General features: G+C 35.0%; 2 protein-coding genes across 3 annotated transcripts; one reads left to right on the forward strand and one right to left on the reverse strand.

Moving 5' to 3' along the window:
• Nucleotides 1-27481, reverse strand: LOC147067463 (uncharacterized). Of its 2 annotated transcripts, XR_015071481.1 has the most exons (10): nt 27388-27481; nt 26880-27060; nt 23184-23874; nt 18789-18997; nt 17941-18143; nt 17140-17253; nt 15103-15306; nt 12810-13026; nt 8830-9391; nt 1-1548 (listed from the first exon to the last, which is right to left on the reverse strand). XR_015071481.1 is itself a non-coding variant. In XM_085954092.1 (9 exons), exons 2-9 carry the CDS (start codon nt 27015-27017, stop codon nt 8969-8971), a joined length of 2199 nt encoding a protein of 732 aa, XP_085810218.1. In that variant the 5' UTR covers nt 27018-27060; nt 27388-27481; the 3' UTR covers nt 7455-8968. The 2 variants fall into 2 exon arrangements, 1 of the variants encoding a protein (XP_085810218.1); XM_085954092.1 differs by lacking the exon at nt 1-1548 and having other exon boundaries at nt 7455-9391.
• Nucleotides 4422-7430, forward strand: LOC147067464 (uncharacterized). Its single transcript, XM_085953603.1, has 2 exons — nt 4422-6168; nt 7414-7430. The coding sequence occupies exons 1-2, from the start codon at nt 4422-4424 to the stop codon at nt 7428-7430; spliced, it is 1764 nt and encodes a 587-aa protein (XP_085809729.1).
• Nucleotides 27482-27609: the final 128 nt, after the last annotated feature.

Raw genomic sequence — 27609 nt, forward strand, 5'->3', positions numbered from 1 at the left:
AGCGCTTTCGAATCTTTGGTTTTTTTCATTTCTTCTAAAATTTTCTTACCAATGGCTGCAGTTATCACCTCAGCGCCTTTGGTGACGCGTTTTTTTTTTGTCGAAGTAGTATCTTTTCTGTCTTGTTGTATTTTTCTTAGTACCTATTCTTGGTGGTTGGGTTTGAAGTGGTGGTTAAGATGCTTCTTTGATAATTATATTTATTTTTGACGTAACATTGTTTGACTTTTCAGGAGCAGTTATTGGAAGTTGATTGTTCGATTGTTGATTGTAGAAGTCAATACATATTTTTATTAGTGAGTTGGGGTTTTTGGGATTCTGTTGTGTGTGGGCGAGATGTGATTCTGTTCTCTTTTTTTGGTATCTTTTACATGTATCTGGATCATACTTGTCCATGTGTATCACTTGTGCATTAAAAGGATAAATCCCAGCTTTTTAAATCCACGTCTGATTATATCGGGGTTAGTTTGTTGCCAAGTATCTGCCAGTGCCTGTGCGAAAACTTTTTTTGGCATTTTTGTACCAACATTTCGACGCTGCCATTCTACCAGTTTGGCATCCCATGTTGTTTTGAACGACTTGAATACTGCTATATCAAGAGGCTGCAACAAATGTGATGTATGTGGTGAAAGTTTAAAGATTGTGACACGGTTTTGGATTGCCAGCTCCACAACCCTTACGTCGACGTGAGTTGAGTGACCATCAGAAATGAGAATGACCGGTCGCTCGTCGCCCAGATTTGGGATGAGAACTTTTTCTAGATAATTATAGAAAAAATCTGTCTCCATCCACCCCTTAGTACTGGCTGTATACGATAAATCGAAATCGTAATCAGCACCGTCTAGTTCAGCCATCCATTGATCCCAAACAAATTTGCCTTTAAATACAATCAACGGTGGTAACTTTTTGCCGCTGGCGCTTGTGCCTGTTAACACAGTGATGTTTTCCTTTCCACCCCCGTGGGTTGTCCTCGCACAAGGTTTATTTATTTCTCCAACTATCTTTGTTCTAGATGGATCCAGGCATACCGACGTTTCATCCAAGTTCCATATGAATTGGGGGCTGTCAAAAAGATTTAAATCTTTTAATGTATTTTTTAGTAAATCGAAATCGAATCAAATTCTACAGGCTGAGCTTATTTAATAGACAATCGATGTCGTTTCCGGAAATTAATGAACCAGTCTGGGCCTGGGGCATTGTTTTTAAATGGTGTATGAATATTATTGACCCGCACGTATTCAACGACAATCTCCATGACTTCAAACCTTGACAAACCAAATCCCGATTTTTCCATAATTATGACTGTTTCTGCCAATTTTTTTTCGTCTTCTAATGGTATAACAGTTGGTCTACCTGCATTTGGTCTGGTAGTTTCTTTACTTTCTGTAACGTAGTCATGAAGAGTCGTCATGGGAATTTTGTACTCTTAAGCTGCACTATATTGAGTAAGTTCTCCATTTTTTACCTATTCAATGGCTTGGGCTAAATCTTGTGTAGTGTATGTTTTAATTTTCTTTCTTATATAAGTTCGGGGGGGGCATGATAGCTCTGAAAAAGAAATGAAGTATTTGTTAATAATGAAAGAATATAAAAACTAAGCAGGTTTAGGTAGGTTAGTATGTGGATATATGGAGTCGTCCTAATTGCAAACTGTTGCTCGACCGGAATGCTGGTATGAGGAGCTTGTAGTGTATTTTTTCACCCGCAATGAATCTTACCACCCAAACCCACTCACCCAAAATAAGACAGCAGAAGAGATAAAAATCCGCCTTATCTCCGGGAATAAATGCTGGCATGCCTGCAAGCGACTGGTGGGGTCGAAAATTCTAGGCCGAAGAAGTAAACTTCTAATTTATAAAACAATTATAAGGCCAGTGGTCACTTATGGCTGTGAGACTTGGTGCTTAACTCAAAACGAGGAAAACAAATTAGCTGTCTTCGAGAGCAAAATACTCCGCAAAATCTTTGGACCCACGTTGGAAAATGGGAACTACAGAATAAAAATGAACCACGAGTTGGAAGAGCTGATTGAACAGCAAACAATCATAAGATACTGTAAGTCCCAAAGACTACGATGGGCGGGACATGTGGAGAGAATGCCTGAAGTTAGAGCGCCAAGGATCATGACGAAGTGGCTACCCCAACGGAAGAGACCCAGAGGCCGTCCAAGAAGAAGATGGGCTGACGCCGTAGAAGTGGACTGGCTTCATATAGGAAGACCCGGTAACTGGAGAAGTGTGGCGAGAGACCGGAGTGAGTAGAGAGCGGTTGTGGAGGAGGCTAAATCCCACCCCGGGATGTAGCGCCGTGGAAGAAGAAGAAGAGAATGAATCTTAACAGATATTTTTATTATCGTGTATAATAATAATGTGATTTCAAGCTCAAAAATTGTTTAAGTATGTAATGAAATGCAATGCGCTACCATACTTATATTGCTACTATTCTATGCGAAGCCATACCATACATATCCTACACCGTTCACCATACATACACCAAACCGTACCGTACATGCACCACACCGTACCATACATACACAACACCCATACAATATACCATACCATTCTAGCTTATACAATCAAATGCGATAAGAAATGATGCAACCGCACTTACCCAAGATTATAATAGAACGTGTGATAGCTTCTTATTAGGACGACGCTTAATTTACTTACTTTAATATTAATTTAATTAAGTATATTATGTACATCTAAATTAGATATAATTTTAGTTTCTTTACAGATTGAGAATCACTGCCAATTACTATGAAAAAGTTAAGTGGGGCTATTGCGGAATGAATATATATCGGAATAACCCCAAAGGGGTTGTTATGTTTAAAATAAACCTCACCTACAATATTAATTAATTCAACTGGTCACACCGACTTGTCTTGGGACGAGCTATCTTCGCGAGTCGTGTGGACAAATTTGGCGTTGTTGGAATTTCCGGAGACAATGTCAGGTCGCGTGGTGTTACAGTAGAAACAAGGCTTTTTGATGTTGTCTGCTGCCCAGAAGTCGTGCTCCGGTTGGGTTTATCCAATATTAATCATGGACATCACCTAACGGAGAACGATGCAGCCGTCAAATTTCAGTATCGAGCTGCTTAATATCTATTTAATGTATTTTAAATTCTTGTCTTTGCGATAATATAATTTCTGTCAAGTATAAATCGCTCTTTTATTTTATTTTTTCTCATATTCCACACTGTTAAATATTTATTATCTTTCACGGTCGTAAGATCGTGTGGCGCCCAGAAATTTATTATGTACATCTAAACCCTGGATTGCAGGAGCCTTCAGCCGTGTAATCCCTTTTTTTAATTCAAATTACAGTTATCAGTTGCGAGATTTCTGAAGGAATAGCGGCATTCGGCTTGGAAAAGATCAGGTAACTTTATGACCCTGGTCTCATGCTCATGCTTTAACTATTTGCTTTATTTTATTAGAAACTCATTTATTTTGTAATTGTGACATCAAAAATCACAATTACAAAATTTTATATAACAGGGTATTTCCGAAAAAAAATTAAAAACACAGCTAGGACGTTGTGTTCCTCTCACAAATTCGTAAAAAAACGATAACCTATCGTAAAAGCAATCACTTATTCAAATAACTTACCAGAATTCCGAGATATGTATGTTGGGGTTATTACGAATCTGCAAAAATGGCGCGAAAAACACTTCTCCGAAAAAACTTGATGGTATGCACGTATTGTTGACACTAGTGACTAACAACGACTGACGCGGCGAGCACAATGAACATCTAGACTAAATCTTGCCAATAGGAAAATATTGGTTCGATTGGTAGAATTTTTGAACTTTCGGAATATACCCATATTCGGAATTACCCCAATGCACCTTACTTATATATATTTATATACATGCTATAAAAAAAAAAATCAATGTGACACACGGCACTGTAAATCTTCAGCTAACTCATTATAATCAGGTAGGTACATTGGTACATAGTTAGAATAATTATCCAAGTGAAGGTCTGAGTCTTGATCGATATTTTGATTTTAAGTAATTATTTCATACTTATTAGAAAACAGTGACTTGCAAGAATAAGTCGCAGCACAGTATGAAGATACTTTTTAATGCACATTGTCTTAAATTAGAATAACTATTATCTTTGACAAACTTCCAAAACATTTTATCATTAGGTATACTGTGCTTTTAATAAGTTATCTGTACTTCGAGTCTGTACTCTCGGGGGAGTCTGTACTCTCGGGGGAGTCTGTAACCCCTAGAGAGCGCGTCTCCAGGTGGCGGATAGGAGAATGCCCTAATCAAGGGTAGGAGAAAAATAAAATATCTCCCGCGGACCAACAGACCTGGCCCTCCAGGTTGGGGGTTGGGCAGAGGGTTAACCACTCTCTCCCGTGAAATCACCAAAGGTTACTAATACTACACAATGCCTCGGACATATGGCAACCGCTTCTAGACGACCCGGACCGAAAAATGGACTACGAATAGGATTTTGGAACGTACTCAGCCTATACCGAGCTGGCGCAGCTCAAAACCTAGTGGAAGAACTGTCAAAATATAAGGTCCAAATTACCGCCATCCAGGAAACCCGTTGGCCGGATAGCGGAGAACTTATAGTCGGACAGCATGTTATCTACTATAGCGGAAACACAGAGGGGAAACATGTTTTTGGAACAGGTTTTGTGGTCGCCAGAGAAGTAGCAGATGCTATACTTTCTTTTGAACCCGTAAACGAGCGCATATGTGTGCTCAGAATCAAAGGAAGATGGTTTAATATATCACTTGTGAATGTACATGCCCCGACAGAGACTTCAGAAGAGGCCGAAAAGGATAATTTCTATGATCTCCTTGAAGCGACTTTTGACAGGCTACCGGGACATGATATCAAATGTGTGCTAGGAGACTTCAATGCGAAAATAGGGAAGGAAGCTGTATTCAGACCCTTTATTGGAAAAGAGAGCCTACATGATCATTCTAACGAAAATGGTAAAAAAGTGGCTCTCTTCTGCAGCGCCAAAAACTTAATCGCCCGAAGTACCACTTTCCCTCGTAAAAATATACATAAAGTGACTTGGAATTCAAGGGACAGGAAGACCTTTAACCAGATTGACCATTTTCTAATTGATAGACGACACCATAAAGCTATTGAAAACATTCGAAGCTACAGAGGCGCTGACTGTGATACGGACCACAACTTATCGATAGCAACCTTTAGGGAAAAACTTAAAAAGACAGCCCACGCAAATGCGAAGACGAGAGTGAAGTACCATATAGAAAAGCTGACAACTCCAAACGGAAGAGATAGCTACAGAAAAGAGTTAAAAAACCAAATCGGAAAACTCACCGAAGGAGAAGCCTGGAGTATCGATGAGAGGTGGAAGAGACTAAAAGAAGGAATGGTAAAAGCTGCGGAAGTCTCGATAGGACTGGCACCCAAGAAAGTAAAGTGCCCTTGGTACGACGACACTTGCCGACAAATGGTGGAGGAGAGAAGAGCAGAAAGAGCGCTCTATCTGAAAAATACGCAGAGCGAAGAAGCACAGAAACGATATAGCGAGACGTGCAAAAATGTCCGAAAGCATCTGAGAAAGTGCAAACGAAGCTTCATCAAAAGTAATTTTGAGCAGATGGAAGAAGAAGCAAAACGAAATAAAACTCGATCATTCTTCTCGAAAGTGAGCTTTGAAAAAAGAGGCTTTCAACCTAGCACGCTACAAATCAAAGATCAACAGGGTCAGATAGTGGCAAACAAAGAGCAAGTGCTAAACGTATGGAAGTCCCATTTTGAAAACTTACTTCAACGCTCTGTACCAGATGAACCTTTGGAATCGCCAGAAATCGCGACAGCAGAACCTCTTATACCGCCACCAAATAAGGCAGAGTTGATGGGAGCACTGAGTTATTTAAAGAATAACAAATCGGCAGGAAACGATAATATTCCATCGGAGCTTCTCAAGCATGGAGGAGAAACCTTTCTTAGTGCCATGCTTGAGCTACTGCAACAAATATGGGAGGAAGAAAAGATTCCTGAAGAATGGAAAGAATCACTGGTCTGTCCTATCTTCAAGAAAGGGGACAAACTCAACTGTGCAAACTACCGTGGCATCTCTCTTCTTCCTACTGCATACAAAGTTCTGTCGAACATTATTCTCGAAAGAATTCTACCATATGCCGAAAACATTCTTGGTGACTACCAATGCGGCTTTAGACGAAACCGCAGTACTACCGATCAAATCTTTACACTGCGCCAAATCTTTGAAAAGAAATGGGAATACGCCCAAGATGTACACTGTCTCTTTGTAGATTTTAAAACCGCATATGACTCTATTGATAGAGAAGCTCTCTGGAATATATTGAAAGAATTTGAAATACCGTCAAAACTTATAAATATAATAAAAGTATGCATGGACGGATCCAGAAGTAGAATTCATATGCAAGGTAGTATATCAGAATCTTTTAAGGTGACAGCAGGACTAAAACAAGGCGACTCCTTATCACCAATGCTGTTCAACTTAGCTTTAGAGAAAGCCGTTAGAGAAGCTCTGAAAGCAGAAGGTGGAGTTACCCTGAATGGGTCCCATAAAATATTGGGCTACGCAGATGACTTGGTGGTGCTCGGAGAATCTGAAGAAGAAGTCAGAGATATTTTCACTCCTCTGGAGGACACAGCGAAAAGGTTGAACCTACGAGTAAATGTGGGAAAGACCAAGTATTTGAAAATGACAAGAGGCATTGAACCCTCTGGAAACATTGGAATAAGAAACTCCTCGTTCGAGAGAACCTCTCTCTTCAAGTACTTGGGCTCCAACATTACCTCTAAAAATGAAATGTCCCTAGAGCTCTCTGACCGACTGAGAAGTGGAAATGCAGCGTACTTCGCGCTGAGTCGTCTGTTCAGGTCCAAAATGCTGTCCATCAAAACGAAATTCCGGGTGTATAACGTGGTCATCAAGCCAATCGTCATGTATGGATGTGAAACGTGGGGTTTAACAGAAAAACAAGAAAAGGCGCTCCAAGTGTTTGAAAACAGAATCCTCCGGAGAATACTTGGACCCGTCAATGAGAACCACCGGTGGCGCATCCGCACAAACGCTGAGCTCTTCGACCGATACCAACCTAGAATCACTAATATTCTGAGGTCAAGAAGGCTAAGATGGGCGGGCCACGTTGTACGATCTGAACGATCTAGAACTCTCTATAGGATTTACAAAGGCACACCAGCTGGCACTCGACCTCTTGGCCGCCCTCGACGGAGATGGGCGGACAACATTCAAAGGGATGCGGAAAGGCTGGGGATAGTCAACTGGGAAGAGAGAGCGCTGGACAGAGATGCCTGGAAAAACATTGTGCAGTCGGCCATGGACCTGAACGGCCCCTAGCGCCAGTTTAATAATAATAATCATTTTGTATATTTATTATTTCCAATTCCAGGTCTTCGGTGTTACTGATTTCAAAATATATATTTTTTTTTTCGACCATGTCCGAACCTGATAGGATCATATGGGCCTCCACAGAGTGGAGGTTTGTATTGACAGATTTTGTTTTTTACGAGAAATGGATGTCAGCCACTTGCTCAACCTATTAGGTCCATACCCTGACACACACAAATTGAAAAACAATATGTGTACTTGCCAGCCCCAGGATTCGAACCTAGGACCCACGGTTTTATAGTCCAACGCTTATGCCGCGCGGCCACCGTGGGCGTTCAAAATATATTCAAATCATACTGAGTAGGTATATCATTTTCAGTAATATTAAATGGATTTATAAAAAATCTCACCACTGGTTAAGCGTCAATTACATTGAGCTTCTTTACGAGCTGTTTGTTGGCGAATTTACAATCTGCGCCTGTAAAGTCGCCCAGTGTAATCATCGAATAAGCTAATAAGCAGGTTGTAAACACTCTACCGAGAAAAGTTGAAAGCCGGTCAACTTTACACGCTACACGCCGGCGTGTGGGCCTACTACGTCTGCGCAGTAGCAACCTCCCGGTAAATAAACCAACTACGTTCTGTCAAAATAGTCACTGGCTTGTGGCTTCTCAGCGAATGGAAAGTTTTGTGTGTAATCATCAAATCGCAGTAGCTGAATCGCCCGCTTTTAAATTTGCCAACAAACAGCTCATAAATAAGCTCAATGTAATTGACGCTTTAATAACACAAATTCCGCAAATCTATAAGAAAACACTTCTATGACAGTATCCATAATCTTTATATATGATGTACAAATAGAGTTTTCTTCTCCCAATTTTTCAATAATATGTTTAAAATTTAGTAAATGTGATGTTGATTTTGTTTATTATTATTATCATTAATTTAATGAAACGCAAATTTTTATAGTACTTTTATCACCTTTATTAATTAAATCTGGAGTGGTTTCGTCCGCCTCAAGGGACATTTTCAACTACATATAATATAGTTATGACTCAAGCTGGACTTGAGTTGACTTGAGTGTAATATTTGTCACGGGACCACCCATTGAATCATGTATCACAAACCCATTTTTTTTCTCGCGGACATGCATCATTTCATACACAGGTACATTGCAATAGGTGTCAATTCCATAGACCTATCCGACTGCCAAATGTTTTTGTAAAATTAAAACATATGTACAAATAGCTAAATTCAGAAATAAGCACCATAGCAAGTGACAAATCAATGATTTAATATGTTATATATAGTAATAAGCACGGGTAGGTTGACTGCAATTATAAAATATAGACATAAACTGTTTTGACAAACATTTGAAGTGAACCTATTGAGACTGCCCATTATATTATTCACAGAAAATTGTCAGAAAATATAAAACAGTAAAAAATTAGATAATATATCTGTTTGATGTTCTCACAATGCAGTTTACGTTCACATTCTCCAATTAGTCCGGCTGATAAAGATACATTTTGAGCTCTTGGAGTTCACGAATCACAGCACAGTTGATAACATATTTTTATAGATCGGAATGTCTAATGAACAATATTGATTTGTGATCAATCGATGATAAACTGTTTTGAAACAAATCGCGCTTCCTCTTCTTGTGTAGCCCCAAAGAAAACAGATCGGCTTTCATCGATTAAACTTCGACTAACGTCAATACACTCATGTTCCTTATTTGAAATCTTCGATGGCTCTAAATTATTTTCATCGCTGTGACACCATTCTGTTCCGAGTGAGACCTTCATTCTGGAATCTTCCGTTGAAATTGTCTTCGGATCAATATTATTGTCTGCGGTGTCTAACTCCGATTTTGAAATATTTTTGGGCTTCTTTCTGACTCGTTTGATCTTCAGATGAACTAAATTGATGTGCGTGCGCATTGCGGACTTTTGTGTGAATTTCTTTTTACACTGTGCACATTCGAATGGTCGCTCTCCAGTATGCGTTCGCATATGATTACACAGCAAAGCTTTTGACTGAAAAAATCAAACAATAAAAAAAGGATTATAATACCACATTAAAAAAATCGGTAAAATAAAGGGTTTGGACTAAAACAAAGAGTCTTGGGAGCTATACAAAAGTATTACTACATTTGATCGTGCGGATTCGCAACATTCTTAGTGTAGTTCAATTGGTAGCCATAAAGAAATTAATAATCTGTACATTGGTATACATTGAAACATTGACCTATTCGACAGCTATTTTGAAGTTTTGGTACCTTATTACAGATGTATATATATATATTATGACAGGTATGTCAAACGCACTATGGCCTAGAGCAGGGTTTTTTCCCCATGAAAAACTGCTCGGCATTGTTAGTCGAAAAATAATAATTTGAGAAATTTTGGCATACTACTGGCATAGAGGAATGGAAATTTTAAATGCATGTACTTTCAGTTATATGAATGTACTTTATTAATATTTTGAACGAGAAGCATTAACCATTCCTATTTTTATTTCCTTAACAAACTTACGTAATAGTCATTTAAAAATTTATTGAATATGAAGAAACCATTGATATACTACTGGATGAATCATATGCTTCTTAAAATGACGCCCGATTTTCAGCGACTCGGCCAGTGTTAAAACTTACTGTTTTAATATCAGCGGACTTAACTCGATATAAGCTCACTTAATATCTGTCTCGAAAACGACCTGGCAATAATTATGAGTAAGCCCGATTTAGCTTGCATCTTACTCTAACTAATAGTCAGCGCATGACGATTTGCTCTGTCCGCTCAGACATGAATTTTTGGTAGCTTGCAAGCTTTGGGTTGCAGACAACCTTAGGCTCACTATTCCAAGAACGCAAATTTAGTTTTACAGCCAGGGCAATACGGGTGAAATTCGGGAATCCATGTTAACGGTCTTAACACATTATACCTACAAGGAAATATTATAAGACGATATTCGTAATATCTTCTTTTGTGGTACATTTTTAAAATGACACTTGTATGTGAACTCCTCATCTAGTAGTATAACAATGGAAGAAACCCATGTGACCTGTTGTATCATTCGATTTGTATTCGTACACGTATGACCAGCCACAGGAGTGAGATAATTAATACCCGCACTTTAAACTGAGGCGTAGTTCCCCTTACTGTCACGCAGTAAGCTCTTTGCAACCGTGCTACTGAGGAGAACAGTTTGATGTTGTGAGTGCCCAAAGAAGACCAAAACGAGTGTCCTCAGCGAGTGTGGTAAATCACTGTAAGTTTTGTTACTAAATAGTAAAATAGTCTATTTGAAGATGAGATATGCGATTTTAATAATTGTTCATTTATCTATGCAGTCTGTTCTTTCACAGATGGTTATAGCAACATTTGCATTTTTTTTAAACTCCTCTATAATCAGATGTGGATCTTTGACTGCTTGACGGAGAGGTTTCGCATCATATTTTTTTTCTTGCCATTTAATCACATATTAAGGGGGGACATGCTCGTCGAAGGTCAAAATTGAGTTTTTATTGTATTTTAAAACCATGATCCTGGACACTCCTTAAACGTTGTAGATAATCTATTTATATAATTTTGAAGCCTTATTATCCTTTATAGTTATTTTAAACATTTGATGACTGCATAAAGTATTTTTGTTACATAAAATAGTATTCTTTTAAACCTCTCGCTCTAATGTTTTAGAATATAGTCATATTTCGGTACATAACTGTGCAGTGTTGTTAAGATTTTTTACATTTATTAACTTTTAAACGCATTTATGAAACCATTAGTATAATTTATTACGAGATAATTTTTGTAAAATATTCACGATAAAAAATTATATTGATAATCTCTGTGATCCCAAATTTGACAAGAATTAGGCATTTTATTATTCAAAAAATCGGCAAGATTAACACATTTGAAGATGATTCTAAAGATACTTATTATAAGCTATGTCTTTGATCATTCAAGTGTGATAAACATCTTATGAATAATGATTGCTTTATAATAATTATTGACCTAAGAATAAGGTAGTGTTTTTTTGAAATACGCCATTTCTTTTGTCATTCCCTAGTGGTTAAGCTACAACATACGGCCGTAGCCATAAATTGACAAACTATAATTAAAGTAGGGAGTAAAATTATGTTAACGTGCGTGTTTGAACATGTACCTAACCGATTTTTTTTTTATTTTTTTTTAAACGGTACATGTTCAAACACGCGCGTCAATATCATTTTACTCCCTACTTCAATTATAGTTTGTCAATTTATGGCTACGGCCGTATGTTGTAGCTTAACCACTGGGGAATGACAAAAGAAATGGCGTATTTCAAAAAAACACTACCTTATTCTTAGGTCAATAATTATTATAAAGCAATCATTATTCATAAGATATTTATCACACTTGAATGGTCAAAGACATAGCTTATAATCAGTATCTTTAGAATCATCTTCAAATGTGTTAATCTTGCCGATTTTTTGAATAATAAAATGCCTAATTCTTGTCAAATTTGGGATCACAGAGATTATCAATATAATTTTTTATCGTGAATATTTTACAAAAATTATCTCGTAATAAATTATACTAATGGTTTCATAAATGCGTTTAAAAATTAATAAATGTAAAAAATCTTAACACCACTGCACAGTTATGTACCGAAATATGACTATATTCTAAAACATTAGAGCGAGAGGTTTAAAAGAATACTATTTTATGTAACAAAAATACTTTATGCAGTCATCAAATGTTTAAAATAACTATAAAGGATAATAAGGCTTCAAAATTATATAAATAGATTATCTACAACGTTTAAGGAGTGTCCAGGATCATGGTTTGAAAATACAATAAAAACTCAATTTTGACCTACGACGAGCACGTGGGCCGTTAAATCACAGAAAAACGACATATTAAATTTGCCAGTTCTGAGAATCGAACCCGTGACCCACGACTTCATAAGCGGACACCACTTGTCCATTGTGGGCACAATTGCATTATGTTCGATGGTGTGTTGGATTCAGTACAAATCAATCACGTTTCATGATCGGAATAGTCAATGTATGTAGAAATTAATAGAATACCATCCATAATTTAAAATAAATTTGTGGGGTTCGTCTTGGCTTGGCAATACCAATTTTATTTTAATAATCTATGGATTTAAATGTTATTTCATTTTATCCACCTATTTTATTCATAGGTGTAGTGTTTTATATACAGAATAATTTGCCAGAGAATTTAAGCTAATTTTAAGAATAATTATTAACAGTGCGAAATTGTACTACATACCTACTATTAGTTTTTTTTTTTTTTGAAAATGGACGAACCATCCTAAAATTGTGCCAATGGCATGGTAAAAGTCAGCGCATTTTCAATCAACTATACAGACTTGGTTGTATTGAAGAACTCTGAATAATATTCGGTGGGGCATATTTTTTTATTGTTAGTTCAATTGAATACTTACTGAGAATGATTTGCTGCAAGTGTTGCACTTGTGAGATCTGGGTAGAACGAAACCTTCGTGCGAGGACCTGCGATGGAAATTCAAGCCCTGCGGAGTGACGTATTTGGCAGAACATATGTCGCACTGCAGACGTTTCTTCAAAAAATGCGCTGCATCTACATGCCTTGACAGAATTAACTCCGTTTCAAACCGCTTGCTGCAATGCTGACACGGGAATCTGTGGATATGCAGTAAGTTTCATTAGAAACACTTCTCCAGCTGTTGCAATTTTGGTCTTTGGTAATGTGAGGGTTGGGTTAAATCGATTAACAATTTTTTTGTTATCTACTTTATTTGTGATTTAAGATTTTTTAATTTAGGAAGAAATTATGTAATTTGAATTTAAGCAAGTGAAAATCAATGGCTGGATAGAGTGAGTCAGGATACGACCGTGGCGGGTAAAGACAGCGAGTCAAAGTAATTAAAGATGGTGATATTGTCAGAGCGTATATAGCATTGTTCTGGTGTCAGCATGTCCGATGTTGCCATCATTGCAGTGTTGTGAGTGAAATGCATAAGATTAAGAGAATTAAGAGACAATAATAACTCTCTCCACATGACTATCACCTTGACCTGGTACCACTCAACCTGGTAGAGTAAATGTTGAAATGAGACCTTGGTTTTGCTAGGTCTCTTGAGCGACTCATAAAAGTTAAGAGTACATCAAATATCTATCTGGCGTATAGCCAACTGTTGATTGTCATTTTTTACTGCCGGTTACCTGCCAACTTACTGGCGAGTGACAGAATTTTGGACACTGCTGAGTGTTCATTATATGCTCTACCAAAAGAGGACATGGACTAACTGTCGGGAGCTGTCAATTGACTACGGTTTTGTTTTATGTATAATAAATACTGGTTTCAGTGAAGTTGACTGAAAGCGATGATGATAAAAAAAGGTGAACAAGCACATCACTATGTGCATTCTTTTCACTTTGGTTAAATTATAGGTTTTATAGATTCATTAGAAGTCCTCTCATCCTATAGAAAATTGGTTTGAATTTTCGAGCGAATATATAATACTCTCTCAGTAATCCGCTGCTCGATTATCCGACAACTACTATAATCCGCCGTTATTTTTACTAGTTGAAAACACAAAATCAAGCTCTATAATTCGCCAGTATTCGTATGTCAAATTCACTGGTCCACCGCATGCCTATGTCAGCTGTTCGCCGTCGTATTTAACGTAGCAAGGAACAACCTACTGGGACGAGCAATAATTTTATCATGGAAAAAGCTGTGGCCCTCCATGAATCAAGATGATAAAAACAGGGACCTGGAAGACTTAGTTCCATTAGAAGAATTGATTGAGAGGGCGATTGAAAACTCAGAGCTAACACGAAATATTTTAGAAGAATGTATAGGAGAAAGTTCTCAGGAGTATGCACCACTGACAAGCGAACACTGACTGAAGACTCATAAATATATCGAGAGGCTTGAATTCTGAGGATGAAGACAATAATTGTTAACTAACTGCATCTCATACAGTCAAATCGGAAGATGCACTTGCTGGGATTGAGATTACCATTAAATGGGCAGAGGAAAATAATGCAACCGTCAACACATTTATCATGTTGCATAAATTACGAGATGACATAATCTTCCAATATTCAGAAAAAAAACGAACAACACTGAACAAGTGGTTGTGATAAGTGACTAACTGTTTAATACAGTAAAACCTCATTAATAAGAACACGGATAATTCTAAATGATTTCAGAGTCCTGGCATACAAAAATATTCAGTAAATCGTAATAATAAGTACACTATTTCATGAGCCAGTCATTGAAAATTGTGACAGATTTTCTTAAACCATCATAAATTACTTATTTTAAGAAGGTAATATGAATAATCCTGATATTTTATGACCCATTAACACACACGGAATCGGAAATTTCACTAATTAGACACTTGTCTGGTTTTTTTGGGGTGGCGGATTACTAAGAGAGTACTATATTATGATCACACTATTTAACTGGAAAATTATTAGATTTTATTAATTATAAATAACCAGTACCTAGCTAATTAATTTTTGTTAAAATATATCATATGTATAATAAATATTATGTAATCTTATCTCACTTACAATGGTGTTATTACGGAAATCCATTCATACACTACGAAAACTTGGATTGCATGAAATCAACACAATATGAAAATAGAGATCGGCATAGCTGCCGCGTTACCGGGGAGCCTCACGTTAAACTTGTCGGTCTCTAACAACAATCACTGAGTGAAAAGAGAAAATCAAACTAACTTCAACAATGATGGGTCTCTGTGTTTGGAGCTTCTGGTGAGATGGTTTTTAAATATGGTAGACGATTTGAAATGAAGATCGCACTCCACACAGTAATAATCTCGGGATGTGATGTGAGTCGTTCGGTGGTTGGAAAGATTACCTGCCGTGTAGAACGACTTGCCGCAAATATCACAGCAGTGAGTGCGCTTATGCAGATGTCGCCTGTGACATAAAACAGAATATTAACATTTCTCAAAGTGGGTGGTTCAGAATCCTAATGGACTGAATTCATGGCAATTTTAGGAAAACATTTCAACTTGATTGTCATATTATTGTCCCAAATGTGATGTGATGTTATTTATCCAAGATATTTTTCCGTAAAAAGCATTCTTTTAACTAAATTAAATTTAGTCTAGCGTCTACCGAAAAAGGTTTCAAAAAATGTCGCATTGCTACAAATCAGATGGGTATCGGGATGACATTGTAAGAAGAAAATAACATATATTATGATGATACATTGAACAGTGATGATTGAAACGATCCATGACAATTCAAGCATGTCTGAATGAGGATGTTCTTTCCCAATTTATTTAGATTTAATTATTATTCCTTTCACTCCTCCAAAATATATAGCTCGCATTATATTTAGGACAGCATGGTAGTGTCTTCACAATATATTCATTGTGGAATCGTCTTGAATACAATATGTGCAATGTACACTATGCTTCACAACTCTATCTTGTGATACATAGATATATTGCAATAAATATGTGCAAACTTAATCTTTGTTGAATGGTTTAAAACAGTGTTTCTCAACTAATTTTTGGCTCGAGGCCCCTTTTTGAGTTTAAACATTTTCTGTGCAACAATAGTTACGCGAGGGAAGTAAATAAAAAATTATAAAATGGATTTTTGATGAAAACAATATTATAACAGATTATTTTTTGTAGTTTTATATTCGTTTTTGAAAACAATATACAATATAAGTATAATCTTTATGACTGATGCAAACTAACAAGTTTTTTAATGCCTGATTGCAATGTTGTCGGTGACAAACAAAGATCACCTCTATTCACTACACTGATACAGTTCCGTGCTTTTGAGAGCAGATGAACAACCTGACTACATCCAGATTCAAGCAATAAAATATAAATTGTCTTGTCCGAGAGCTGTGTAAGTGTACCTACTGACCATTTTATTACAGACAATGTGTTTATATCTAACTTGAGCGTATTACTTCGCAATGTCATTATCAATTGCATTCACACCTAAATTTTATGTACTGTACATATTATATATTGTTATATATGTTAACACATTAGCGGACATGACGTCTATAAACATCGTATTTTGTGAGATGTGATATGACAGGACACAACGTTTATAGAAGTTGTATTTTGGATTTAAACAATATGTTCCCTGCTAGTTGTGTCACGGTGCGAACTATTTCCATTAGATAGTGTCATGTCTTAAGACTTAACTCATTTCTATATATCTAAATTGAAAATTTAAAAAATTTTAATTTTCATGTGTCATATCCATGGCCCCCACATCTTGAAGCAGGCTTCCAGGCCAGGATCTTGGGCGGGCCCCGCTACCTATCGCTATGGTTAAATACAGTTTGACGCTCTCCAGTACTGTTTTTCAAATGGTGTTCGAGGTCAAATAAAATTCAGTGTAATTTAGCGATTTTTTAATACATCGTATTATGAAGTTGTCGAGTATCACTCAACACGTCCCAATAACCATATATTTTAAAATGGTAATAACTCTGAAGCAAACTAGCTTTTTTTGCTATTATAGCAAATTTAAGATGTGTATTTATCTCATTTATCTGGTCGACCCGTCACGCCGGGCCCCCCCTGAGCCCGGGCCCATAGGCTAAAGCCCTGTCAGCCCCCCCCCTTGTGGGGGCCATGGTCATATCACTAACATTAACGTTAATGTTCAATAATAATTAGAAACTAGCATGCCGAAATCCTCTCCCAAATCCATTTGAGATTGCATTCCCAAGTTCTACCTAGTTGTATTGAGTACATTTTCGATGTTACTTACAGTTGATGTTCTTTAATCCGTTCCTTGGCGTTGAAAACTTTTGGACAGAATTCGCATTTGAATTTGGTTTGCTTGTGCTTCAGTCGCATGTGATTATGTAGAGTTGTCCTACGACTGAAAAACAAGTAGTTGGTTAGTTACTATTGTATAGCAAGAGTTGATTACCTATACGAACAAATTCATGTACCTACTGAATTATTCAATAAATACTTACATCCAGAATCTGGCCGTATCTGATACAGTTATAAATGTGAAATCTTCTTTGTACAATCTGAATGATGAATAATTATTATATAGAAGTACATAACAAATTATAATTTCTAATGGATTTAAGTTTTGTACTATTCCATTTGAGTCGTTTTTTGCGACCCGGGTTTTGCCTTTCGGCCTGTGCCTGAAGATGCCGAAAGCCGAAACCCAGGTTGCAAAAAACGACTCAAATGGAATAGTACAAAACTTAAATTCATTAGAAATTAAATTTAAATTCCATCAAGTATCTTCGGTCAATAGTATTAATATAACAAATTATATTTCACAATGCAGTTGCCATTTGCTTGAAACAAGAATGAATATTATATGAGGTGATATAACCCCGAAAATTGAACAAGTGTACTGGAATGGGGGGTAATCGGAATGCATATTTAAAATTGTAGTGACGGAATATCAGTCCTTCAAACCGCATTTATTAGATGGAAGAACTTTTAATCCATTTATCTCAGTATAACATTTATAGACTTCTCTGCAAACTGCGTGGAATATAAGATTTTATTTCTTGCCTTTGATGTAATGTAAAAAACTCACCCAAAAACAGCACTGCACTCTGAGCAGTTGTAAGTTTGGCCCGCGTGCCACGCAAGATGTTCGGCCAGTCGCGCTCTGTCCCGCAATCGTCGCTGACACGTGTAGCACACTAGTCTGAGCGCATGCAGGGATTCATGCGCTCGAAGTTGTCGGTACGATCCAAAGCGTTGACTGCACAAATAGCAACTGTGCGGGCCACGCTCCTATTAAACATTTTTGCGATGTTTTATCACCAGAAAACTCCCTTACTAGATACATAAATAGACCAGACTGTACATAATGTGTACAGGGGGTCCTCGTTATGCGAAGGTAATTGGGACCGAAAAAATATCTTTTAATGTGAATCCGCTTTAAACGGGAACCAAAATTACTTAGTAAATGGGTTTAATAAAGAAAAAGACAAAGTGTGGGATTGAAAGTGACAGTTGACGACTGCGAGCTATCGTGCTTATGTTTTTAATGTGTTTTTATAGTTTTTTTGCATTCTCCTGCAAATTCGTATCTGCGGGGAGTCGGATAAGGAATACTCGGATAATGAAGACTTGATAATGTACTACATATTCGTCCACAATTGAAATTCTTCGAAGATTATTCGAAGATGGGTTTATAGCCCGAAATAGTGCTGTCAACGTAAATGACTCAAAGTAGAATTAACAAAAATAACTTTGTTTCAAAGCAATAATAATTTATTTGTTCAATTTGTTTTTATTTTTTTTGGTCACAGATGTGAAATACCTACCGTGAATTGGGGGGTAGTAAGGGAATAACTCTATAGGTGTTGGTTAAGTTTAAAGTTTTGTCACTTTAGTATGGTGCTAGACTTAGTAGTATAGAGAAGTTCTACATACCTCACTATGTTTAAGCATATGATTCTTAAGAGTAAATTCTTGTCTGAAGGCCAAGATGCACATTTCGCATTTGAACGGTGATTTTATGTATGACTCCTCGTTGGCTCTGTCTTCTCGCTCCTTTAATTGCTCCTCTGTTGATAATATCACTTCACTCGCTTTCATTGAGTCAATCACGATGGAGGTCTTTTTCCTCCTTAAACGAATCCCTGCAAAACAACAGTTAAGAGGAAACTTAAGTGGAAACACACAACAGCGAATACAGAACATAAAATATTACAATTTCTCCAAAATGATTCAGTGAAAACTTCAATGGAAAGATTAAATCAAATATATTTTACTAGGTATGTAAAGTTATTTATTCATCTGGAGAGAGTTATGAGTGAATTAACTTGCGACTCTTGTCAACATCATGTATGTTTTCTGCCAGTACATTATATATTTAACATTTTAGTGTGAAAATGATCATGAAAAATTTAAGAAACATGTTGATACTTTATAAGTGATTTATTTTATTTCAAAAATACATTGCCTATAGGACATAGTAAAATTTTCTGGCAGTGAAAAGGAAAAGCAGAAAATTGAAGATATAATGCAATAAAAGAATAATTTTATAAGGTGTTATAACCAAGACATCTATTCTATACACAAGACTGCCAAAGGCCGCTATCAGCAGCTATCGAGGTTAGTTTTTCATTTTTTGTATGTAAGTATTTTAACAACACGTCTCTTGGCGGTGTTAATTTTAAAAATGAAAAACTACCCTCGATAGCTATCGATAAAAGTCTTGTGTAGAGAATAGATGCGCTGATGCAATAAATATGACTGTGTACTCATTTTTAAAACGACAACATTTAAATAATACTCTTCTAAGGTATAAATATATTTTATGTGATCATAGAATGTTGCTTTCTAGAAGATATCATAATGACATATGCATTTTTCTACAAAGTCTACAGATTATTCAGGTTTAGCTCGTAAAGATACCCCAAATTTTTTTTTGCGATCTTCACCCGACATATACATTAAGGCGAATTCTTTGCCTCAATTTACGATCAAATGTGACTTCAACGCCATCTAAAGGCATCTACAGGCATCTACCATGAATTTCTAAAAATGTGTTACTAAAAACTTTCGTCGATCGCAACCAGATGGCAATAAAATATAAAATAAAATATTGTGTGTCGCCACATATTAAAAATCATAAGCTTGATAAAAATGCATTTAAATTTATTATATATTTACTTACCTATGTAAAAATATTTACAATTAATATTTTCCCCATAAAATATTTACAATTCTAACATATCTATTTGATTTGATTTAAAGTGTTTATGATTTTTACATTTTGTTTACCGTAGTTTTTTTACAGTGGCAATACAAGGGTATCCTGTCCAGTCAATGAACCAGATTTTTTTACGTTGTCAATACGAATTAATATAAATATTTTTCTGCAGTAAAATTCATTTATAGTAGTAAATGAACATTTAAGTACAAATGTTTATAAGATTGAGTTTAATCTTGTACAATTGACAATTACATCGAATTTCTACTAGAGGTGGAATAAAAGAATGATATGAAATGAATAGCAAAACAAATGCCATTCGAATTATTATTAAACAAAATAAGGAATATACAGTTGTACTTGGTTATTACTAGGAAGGTTGGACCGGCTGAATGTGCTCGTTATAAGCGGTACTCGTTATATCAGAGAATAGGTATTTTTATTGTCGGCGAAAACAACAATTAGACACTTAACTAGTGTCATAAACGTAATCTGTCCCCGGCGGCATCCTGTCCGATCGGATTTTATTGCTTAGGGTCGAAATGTCTTTAAACGATCAACACATTACCAGTATTTTAGCTCGGTATATCCGATAAGTATCTCGTTATAACAGTGAATAAAAATGTACGGAGAAAATCATATACCAAATGTCAACGACTGTTTCCTCATTACATCCGAGATCTCGCTATGTCCGAGATTGTAATAACCGAGTTCGACTGTAGTTATAATTATGACAATGTCGATATTATATAGACATCCCAATTCATTTCTTTTCAACCATGTCCGATCCTAATGGGTTCATATGGGCCTCCACAGAGTGGACGGTTTGTATTAACTAACTAACTATATCTGAGATAAGAATAAAGTAAGACACGCAACGAATTGAATAAAAAAGAAGTTGGAGGTAAGAAAAAACGTAAATAAACATGCGAACAAATCTTGATAAGCAAACCCAAGGACAAAATAAGTGACAAATTAAAAAAAAAAACGTAAGAAAAAAATTTAGAATTTGAAGTAAGTGCACCACTGATTACATAATATTCTAAGAAAAAGACAGAACGTTATTTCTTTGAAAAAATCTAATGTCGATTTTAAAGAACAGTGCAAGATAAAATAAAAGATAGTTTTATTTATTTTACCTATAAATGTGTAAGTGAAATGGATTTGGAGATATAAAAAGAAACCTTATTGGCCCAGTGGTTTCTAGGTGTGGACTTTTGTAATTCCCTGAAGATCTCGAATAAATAATTAAAAATTATCAACACCTATACCATATTCCTAGGTATCTACTATGATTGAAAAGTAGATCTTAATTTTTTGTATTTATGATTGCTTCATAAAAAAACAATATTTACGACTTTATGATGTAGCAGATAAATGAGCAACTAAATAGTGATCCAAATATTATGAAAAGTTCAACTATCAAAGCATCACGGCATAAAATTAGTAATACCACGGTTATACACAATTTATTGTACCTACCTATTGTTATAATTTTCTTAGTTCATTTAATCGTTTTTAATTTAATTTATTTTCAAATTCACATCTTATGTGTTCATTCACTGAATTGTTTACCCTATATTTTATGGAGACTAATAATAACTTCTATTTTCTACATACTACATTATCAACCTCCACTTTTTGACAGGACGGCATACAGTTATATAGGCACGTAGATAATAATTTTAAGGCCGTAGACAGGAATGAACGTTTGATGGCCCAAATATAGTACAATAGTATGTATGTAATTAAAATTAGGGTACAAGTCGGTTATCCTGGATACAGCGGCAAAGACATTTTGAAAATAGCCTATATACTGGATTATTTGTTAGGATTACCTAATCTAACTTAAACTAACCCAAACTAACAAATAATCCAGTATATCGGCTATTTTCAAAATGTGTTTGCCGCCGTATCCAGGATAAACATATAGAACAAAAGTTAGTGAAGTGGAAGTTTGTCGAGGCTGTTTTGATCGGGTTAATTTGTCTTTGAATAATATTGTGACTAGAAATTTTAACAATTCTTATTATTTTTAACATTGTATATTGTTCATAATTTTCGCGACTACCACGTGAATAGACGATTTTTTTTTTACTTATAACATTTTAAACACTTAACATAAATATGGATAAATTGTACAGTTACTAGACAAAGATTAAATTTGATGTGTGTCAGAAGTATCTTAGGCATTTTCGCTCGTATGCTTTCTTTATATTATTATGAAACTATATTTATTTTAAAATCGCTTTATAAAAGGTAGGTACGTCAAAACAGTAATAAATATCTGAAATAATTACACAACACTATTTCAGAAAGTGGAGGTTGATATATGTAGTCCATTGACATATGCTCCAATATCGCAAACAAAAATTATTGACAGCAGAATTAACACAGTTTTTGTCTTCGTACCTGGCGAACCTTTATTTTCAATGTATGTGTGTGTGTATGTATTTTTTAATCTATGCAAGGACTGTTTCAAAAATAGTTCGATTTATTTCCGCGTTAGCAGCATATGTCGATAAAGTCTTGTCAAATATTCATTTTATTTACAATCGATTCGTTAATATACAAAAATACAAGATTAAATTTAAATAACTAGCCTAAAAATTATTAAATAATATTTTTAATAGAAACGCTAATCGTTTTTTGCGATAAATTAAGTCTGAACCGAGATGTTTCGATTTTAATTGCATGCTTTCTAACCTCTAAATCGATGTTTTTTAAATTTGAAAAAAAAGATATAAGGATATAATAAATTCCAATTAACGTTTAGCGTTTCCCTAGGTAATAGATTTACGTACATTTTTATCGTAATTTTGATAATAAATCTTATGTCATTCATTCTTACCACCCGATAGAAATGTACCGAATTTGACACGTATTTTTGGTATATAGAACTCCACGATACATCTTAATTTTTTATTTTATTTTTCTCATTACTTTTGAATATATATTTACCGATTAATAAACTTTTCTAGCTATTTTTTGATAACAACTTTACCTAGAGACATCACCTTAAAGACAAAAATCTTGCTTGATTTTTAAAAACATAACGGAATCCAATTATATTATAAAGAAAATTATTAGAAATAGTTTAGTGAAAATACCTTCGACATCTTTTTCAATTTGTCTTTCGATTCTATTAGATGAGAGACGTTTCTTCTCCTTCTTCAATTTCTTTTTACTTTTATCCTTCTTTTTCTTGTGTCTTACTTCTTTTCTATTGACTTCAAAATTATAAAAGATTTCATTGGATTCGTTAATGCCTTCATTAGCGTCTTCCATCTCTTTTTTGATTTTACTCAAAACTATGTTGTCCATTTCGTCATTGTTATAAGCAGTATCAATCTTATCATGAAATTCGTCAGTTTCCAAATAAGTATCATCATGGTCTTCATAAATTCCATGGTTACCATCGGGAATACTGTCGCTATTGCTGCAGGCATCATTGAATTCAAGTTTTACTTCCAGTTCATCACGGTTAATTATTGTTTCCACATCTTTTCCCAAGTTAACCTTTGGCAGTGTTCCGATATGGTTAATGTCATGTAAGTTAATTCCATTGTTCAACTCTCGCGTGCCGGAGGAAGACAGTTGCAAGTTATCATACATTTTTTCCCTTTCTCTCTTGATATAGTCATAATTAACTCTTTTCCGGCTAACTCTGCTAGTGCTGAAGTATTTTTTTAAAACATCATTAACTATGAAGCAAATATCTCTGAAGCTTTGGAATTTCGTTAAAGTCATTTCGCAGTTCATGCACAGCCAATCTAATGAGCTGTGTCGCTGCTTTGACACCTGTAATACAAATTTTACAAAGATATTGATTTTTTAATAAACTAAACTAATATTATATATTCGTACTTTTATTGAGAGATCGCAGGACCTCTATTTAATAAACAAAACAAAACTTATAATAAAACTATTTATATACTGGAACATATCATTTTTATATAACGTTGTTAGTTTGAAGGTCGGTAACCTTCATATTTCGCTATTTTGAGATAATTGCAAAAAAATATTTTATTTTTGCAAACATATTACTTAGTAAACAATTAAAAAAAGCAATTATTTAACACGTTGATCGCCATGGGGGTCACCGGTGACCGGTATTGGATTACGTTAAGGGGGCCATGGGGGTCACCGGTGACCGGCAAAGAAGACCTGCCTTAGAGTTGTTTTACAGCGCCGGCGGGCACGCGCGCTGTGCATTTTTCGATACGCGGTGACCGGCATGGCCCTTTTGTATATTACTGCCACTTGGCCTGAAAATATATCTTCCCAGTCACAAAATATAGGCTCACTAATGTAAAGAAAGTACATAATGAAAAAAAAAGTTTTCCTTTTAAATTGTAAATGTGTTTTTATTGATATAAAAATAAAAATTAAATAGATTTAAAAATGTAAGTTATAAAAAATATGTAAATAATAAAAAAATAGAATTACAAAAATGATTATAAGGTACGTATACATATATTTCCAGTTTATGTGTATCCAGGTATTATACTACCCAATTTGAAAACTTTTATTCCGTATTTGTGCCTTTTCTGTTTATTATACTATCTAAATCTAAATATAATTCGACCGCGAAATGGCACCATGCTCTCGTCAACACATATTGACAGGTGACCGGCGATATGGCCGGCCCGGCGCAATGGAATAAATTAAATTATTGGCGCCGCGACGGACACATGTGGCCGGCACATCATAAAAACCAATATTTACGTAAAAAATCATCAAAATGGAAAAAAAAACATTATATTCTTTCATAACCTATCAAATAATACCTTAGAAACAAATAATCATTTTTTAACTATTTTATGTAAAACTAGTTGGCGATCAATGTGGCAAAAAAATGTCCTTAATGACAATAAATTTAATAAAAAATCATGTTTAAAGTTAATGGTAAAATATGGAAAATAACATAAACGACTTTTCTATCAACCTCTGGTTTAATTCTATCCAACTTACAAACGGAACTGGATTTGAAACTTTATGCATATACATACGTGGAAAAGTACTTACAGAATCATAATCAAGAAAAATATTAAAAAAAGTAAAAATTTAAATTACCGACATTGAAAATAATAAGATATTGTTCTAGGCTTTTGAAATTTAAAACCCAAAATTACAAGTTACAATATAAGCTAGTCGAGATTGGACCCGAGGTTGTCATCTGAGGAAGAAGCTAATTTGGCTGGAATATCACGCCGTTATCAAAAAATGTCCCCATCAATCAGTTGCGTCGAACTTTTTTTGGGATAATCCGGTCTAGTTTGTTATCAATCTCTCCTGGCTTGGCTAGTAATTTTATTGTCGTAGACTAACTAACATTTGACAAATTCAATTAAAGATAAAGAGTCAAGAAATCATAATGCATCTTTTCACATTTCACATCACATCTTTTTTTATTTTTAATTTTTTATGAAAAATTCAGGGCGATTTTATTTAAAATATCTGTGTACTTACCTATATAATTACTATTTAACTGTCTAGTTTTATATAAAAATATATATAATTAAATATAAACATAAAATTACAATTATGCGCACGTATATAGTATAATAAATGTAGTTCAATCAAAAAATAATGATTAATAATGTGAAACTAACTAAATGACATTGTGCAAAAACTAAGATTTTTACATTGTTTATTATACCCTGTTTACACGTTCATGGATTTAATGCTGACAGTACGTATTATTGCGACCATAACAAGAAAATGCACATGCAAAAACGTATTATCGTACAAGTTGCAAGATTGCATGCATGTATCAAAAAAGTTCAGCAGCTTCTAAATTTTCACACAGCAGTTGGATCTTGTGAGATATCTGCACCTACGTAGTAGAACGATATTGGCAAACCTGCCGGGAAAAAAATTATCTACACCACGCAAATAGCACCATACAATTACAACACGCCTCGCTTACGCTTGAAGCATGAAGTTGGCAAGACAGTCAGCACTTTTACGTGTAAACATTTATTATCGCAATAGTTGTATTTACACACTGTTGGTGCCAGTAAATTCATGCACGTGTATGTGTGCTAATAAGTCGAGAAACAGGCCTTAACATTATTTTTCTGTGAAACTGTAATCTTGGTGTAAGTAGTAAGTTTGTTTATTCTTTCAAATGATGCGACGTCATATCGAAGGTGCTAAATTGCATGTTCTGTAAATTCAATCAATAGCAGATTATATAGAAATGTAATACATTTGCTATCCTAATTTGTTATTACTGCGATAGAGGAAAAATTATTTAGGATATTTACATCTTTTGTTATTTGTTATTTACGTAGTTAGTGGCAGATATATTATAAACAATAGATATGTACATAATAGCGCCTGTACACATGCATGGATTTACTGGCAGCAATTATGTATATTTTAAACTATCATGACAATAACTGTTTACACATAAAAGTGCTAACTGTCTCTCCAATCTCATTCTTCAAGAGTAAGCAAGACTCGATGTTGTCATTTTATGGTATTATTTGACAGGTAGTGAAAATCGGTTAACCTCAAAATAAGTATAGTTCGTTTTTTTGCCGATAGGTTCGCCACTATCGTTCTACTACGCAGGCGCAGATCGAAAAAATCCCTACTGTCGCATGAAAATTCAGAAGCTTCCAAACTTTTTTGATTCATGCATGCAAACTTGCAACTGCAGATAATACATGTTTACCCATACATTTTCTTGTTATGGCCGCGATAATACTTAACAGTCAACAGTAAATCCATGCATGTGTAAACGCGGTATAATGTTATTTCTTGTATGAATTTACACATTAAAATTTGTCATTTACCTCGAGTCCTGTTAACTCCTCAATGTCCCTTAATTTTTCATCGATTGCATTCATGTTTGCATCAGAAGAGAGGCATGTCCGACAAAACTTTTCATCGAGAGTAAGGTCATGATTAGATGTCGATTTTGATCGACCCATTATAAAAAATCAGATGACAACACAATTCGTCTATTTTTCCTTCCTAAATTTTAGAACACAAAATTTTAGTCAATGTAGAAATAATATACACAGGTACCTACATTAAAAGTGCAATGACAGGGTTGATAATGGTGGAAGTAGTATTCAATATGGTAGGTACCTAGGTATTTAAAATAATATGTATCATTGATATGTGATTTCACTAGGCAATAATAAGAACTAACAAAAGAAAACTAAAATGGTAGGTATATTATATTTGTTTACATCCATATAAACTACTAAAACTAAAGCTATTGCTTATTTAAAACCACAAAATACTCTAATAATTCAACTAATATTAAAGTATTAATCATATCTGACAACGTATTACCTTTATTATCAATTTTTATTATAGGTATTAAAACACAAAACAATAAAACTAAAATTTGTATTGGTCCTCCTGTCACACAAACTGACATAAATCCAAAGCATAGTCATTCAGTGTTGCCATCTTTTAAAAATTAAAATATATACAGTGTTGGTATATAGCAATATGTTGCTATCTTTTTGTCACTGAAGGTAGGTACTCAGTGCTGCCATCTTTTCAAAGTGG

Source organism: Rhyacophila brunnea, unplaced genomic scaffold (assembly GCF_057557595.1).
Source record: "Rhyacophila brunnea isolate RB1 unplaced genomic scaffold, BYU_Rbru_1.0 scaffold_4, whole genome shotgun sequence".
In the NCBI taxonomy this organism is placed as follows: Eukaryota; Metazoa; Arthropoda; class Insecta; order Trichoptera; family Rhyacophilidae; genus Rhyacophila; species Rhyacophila brunnea.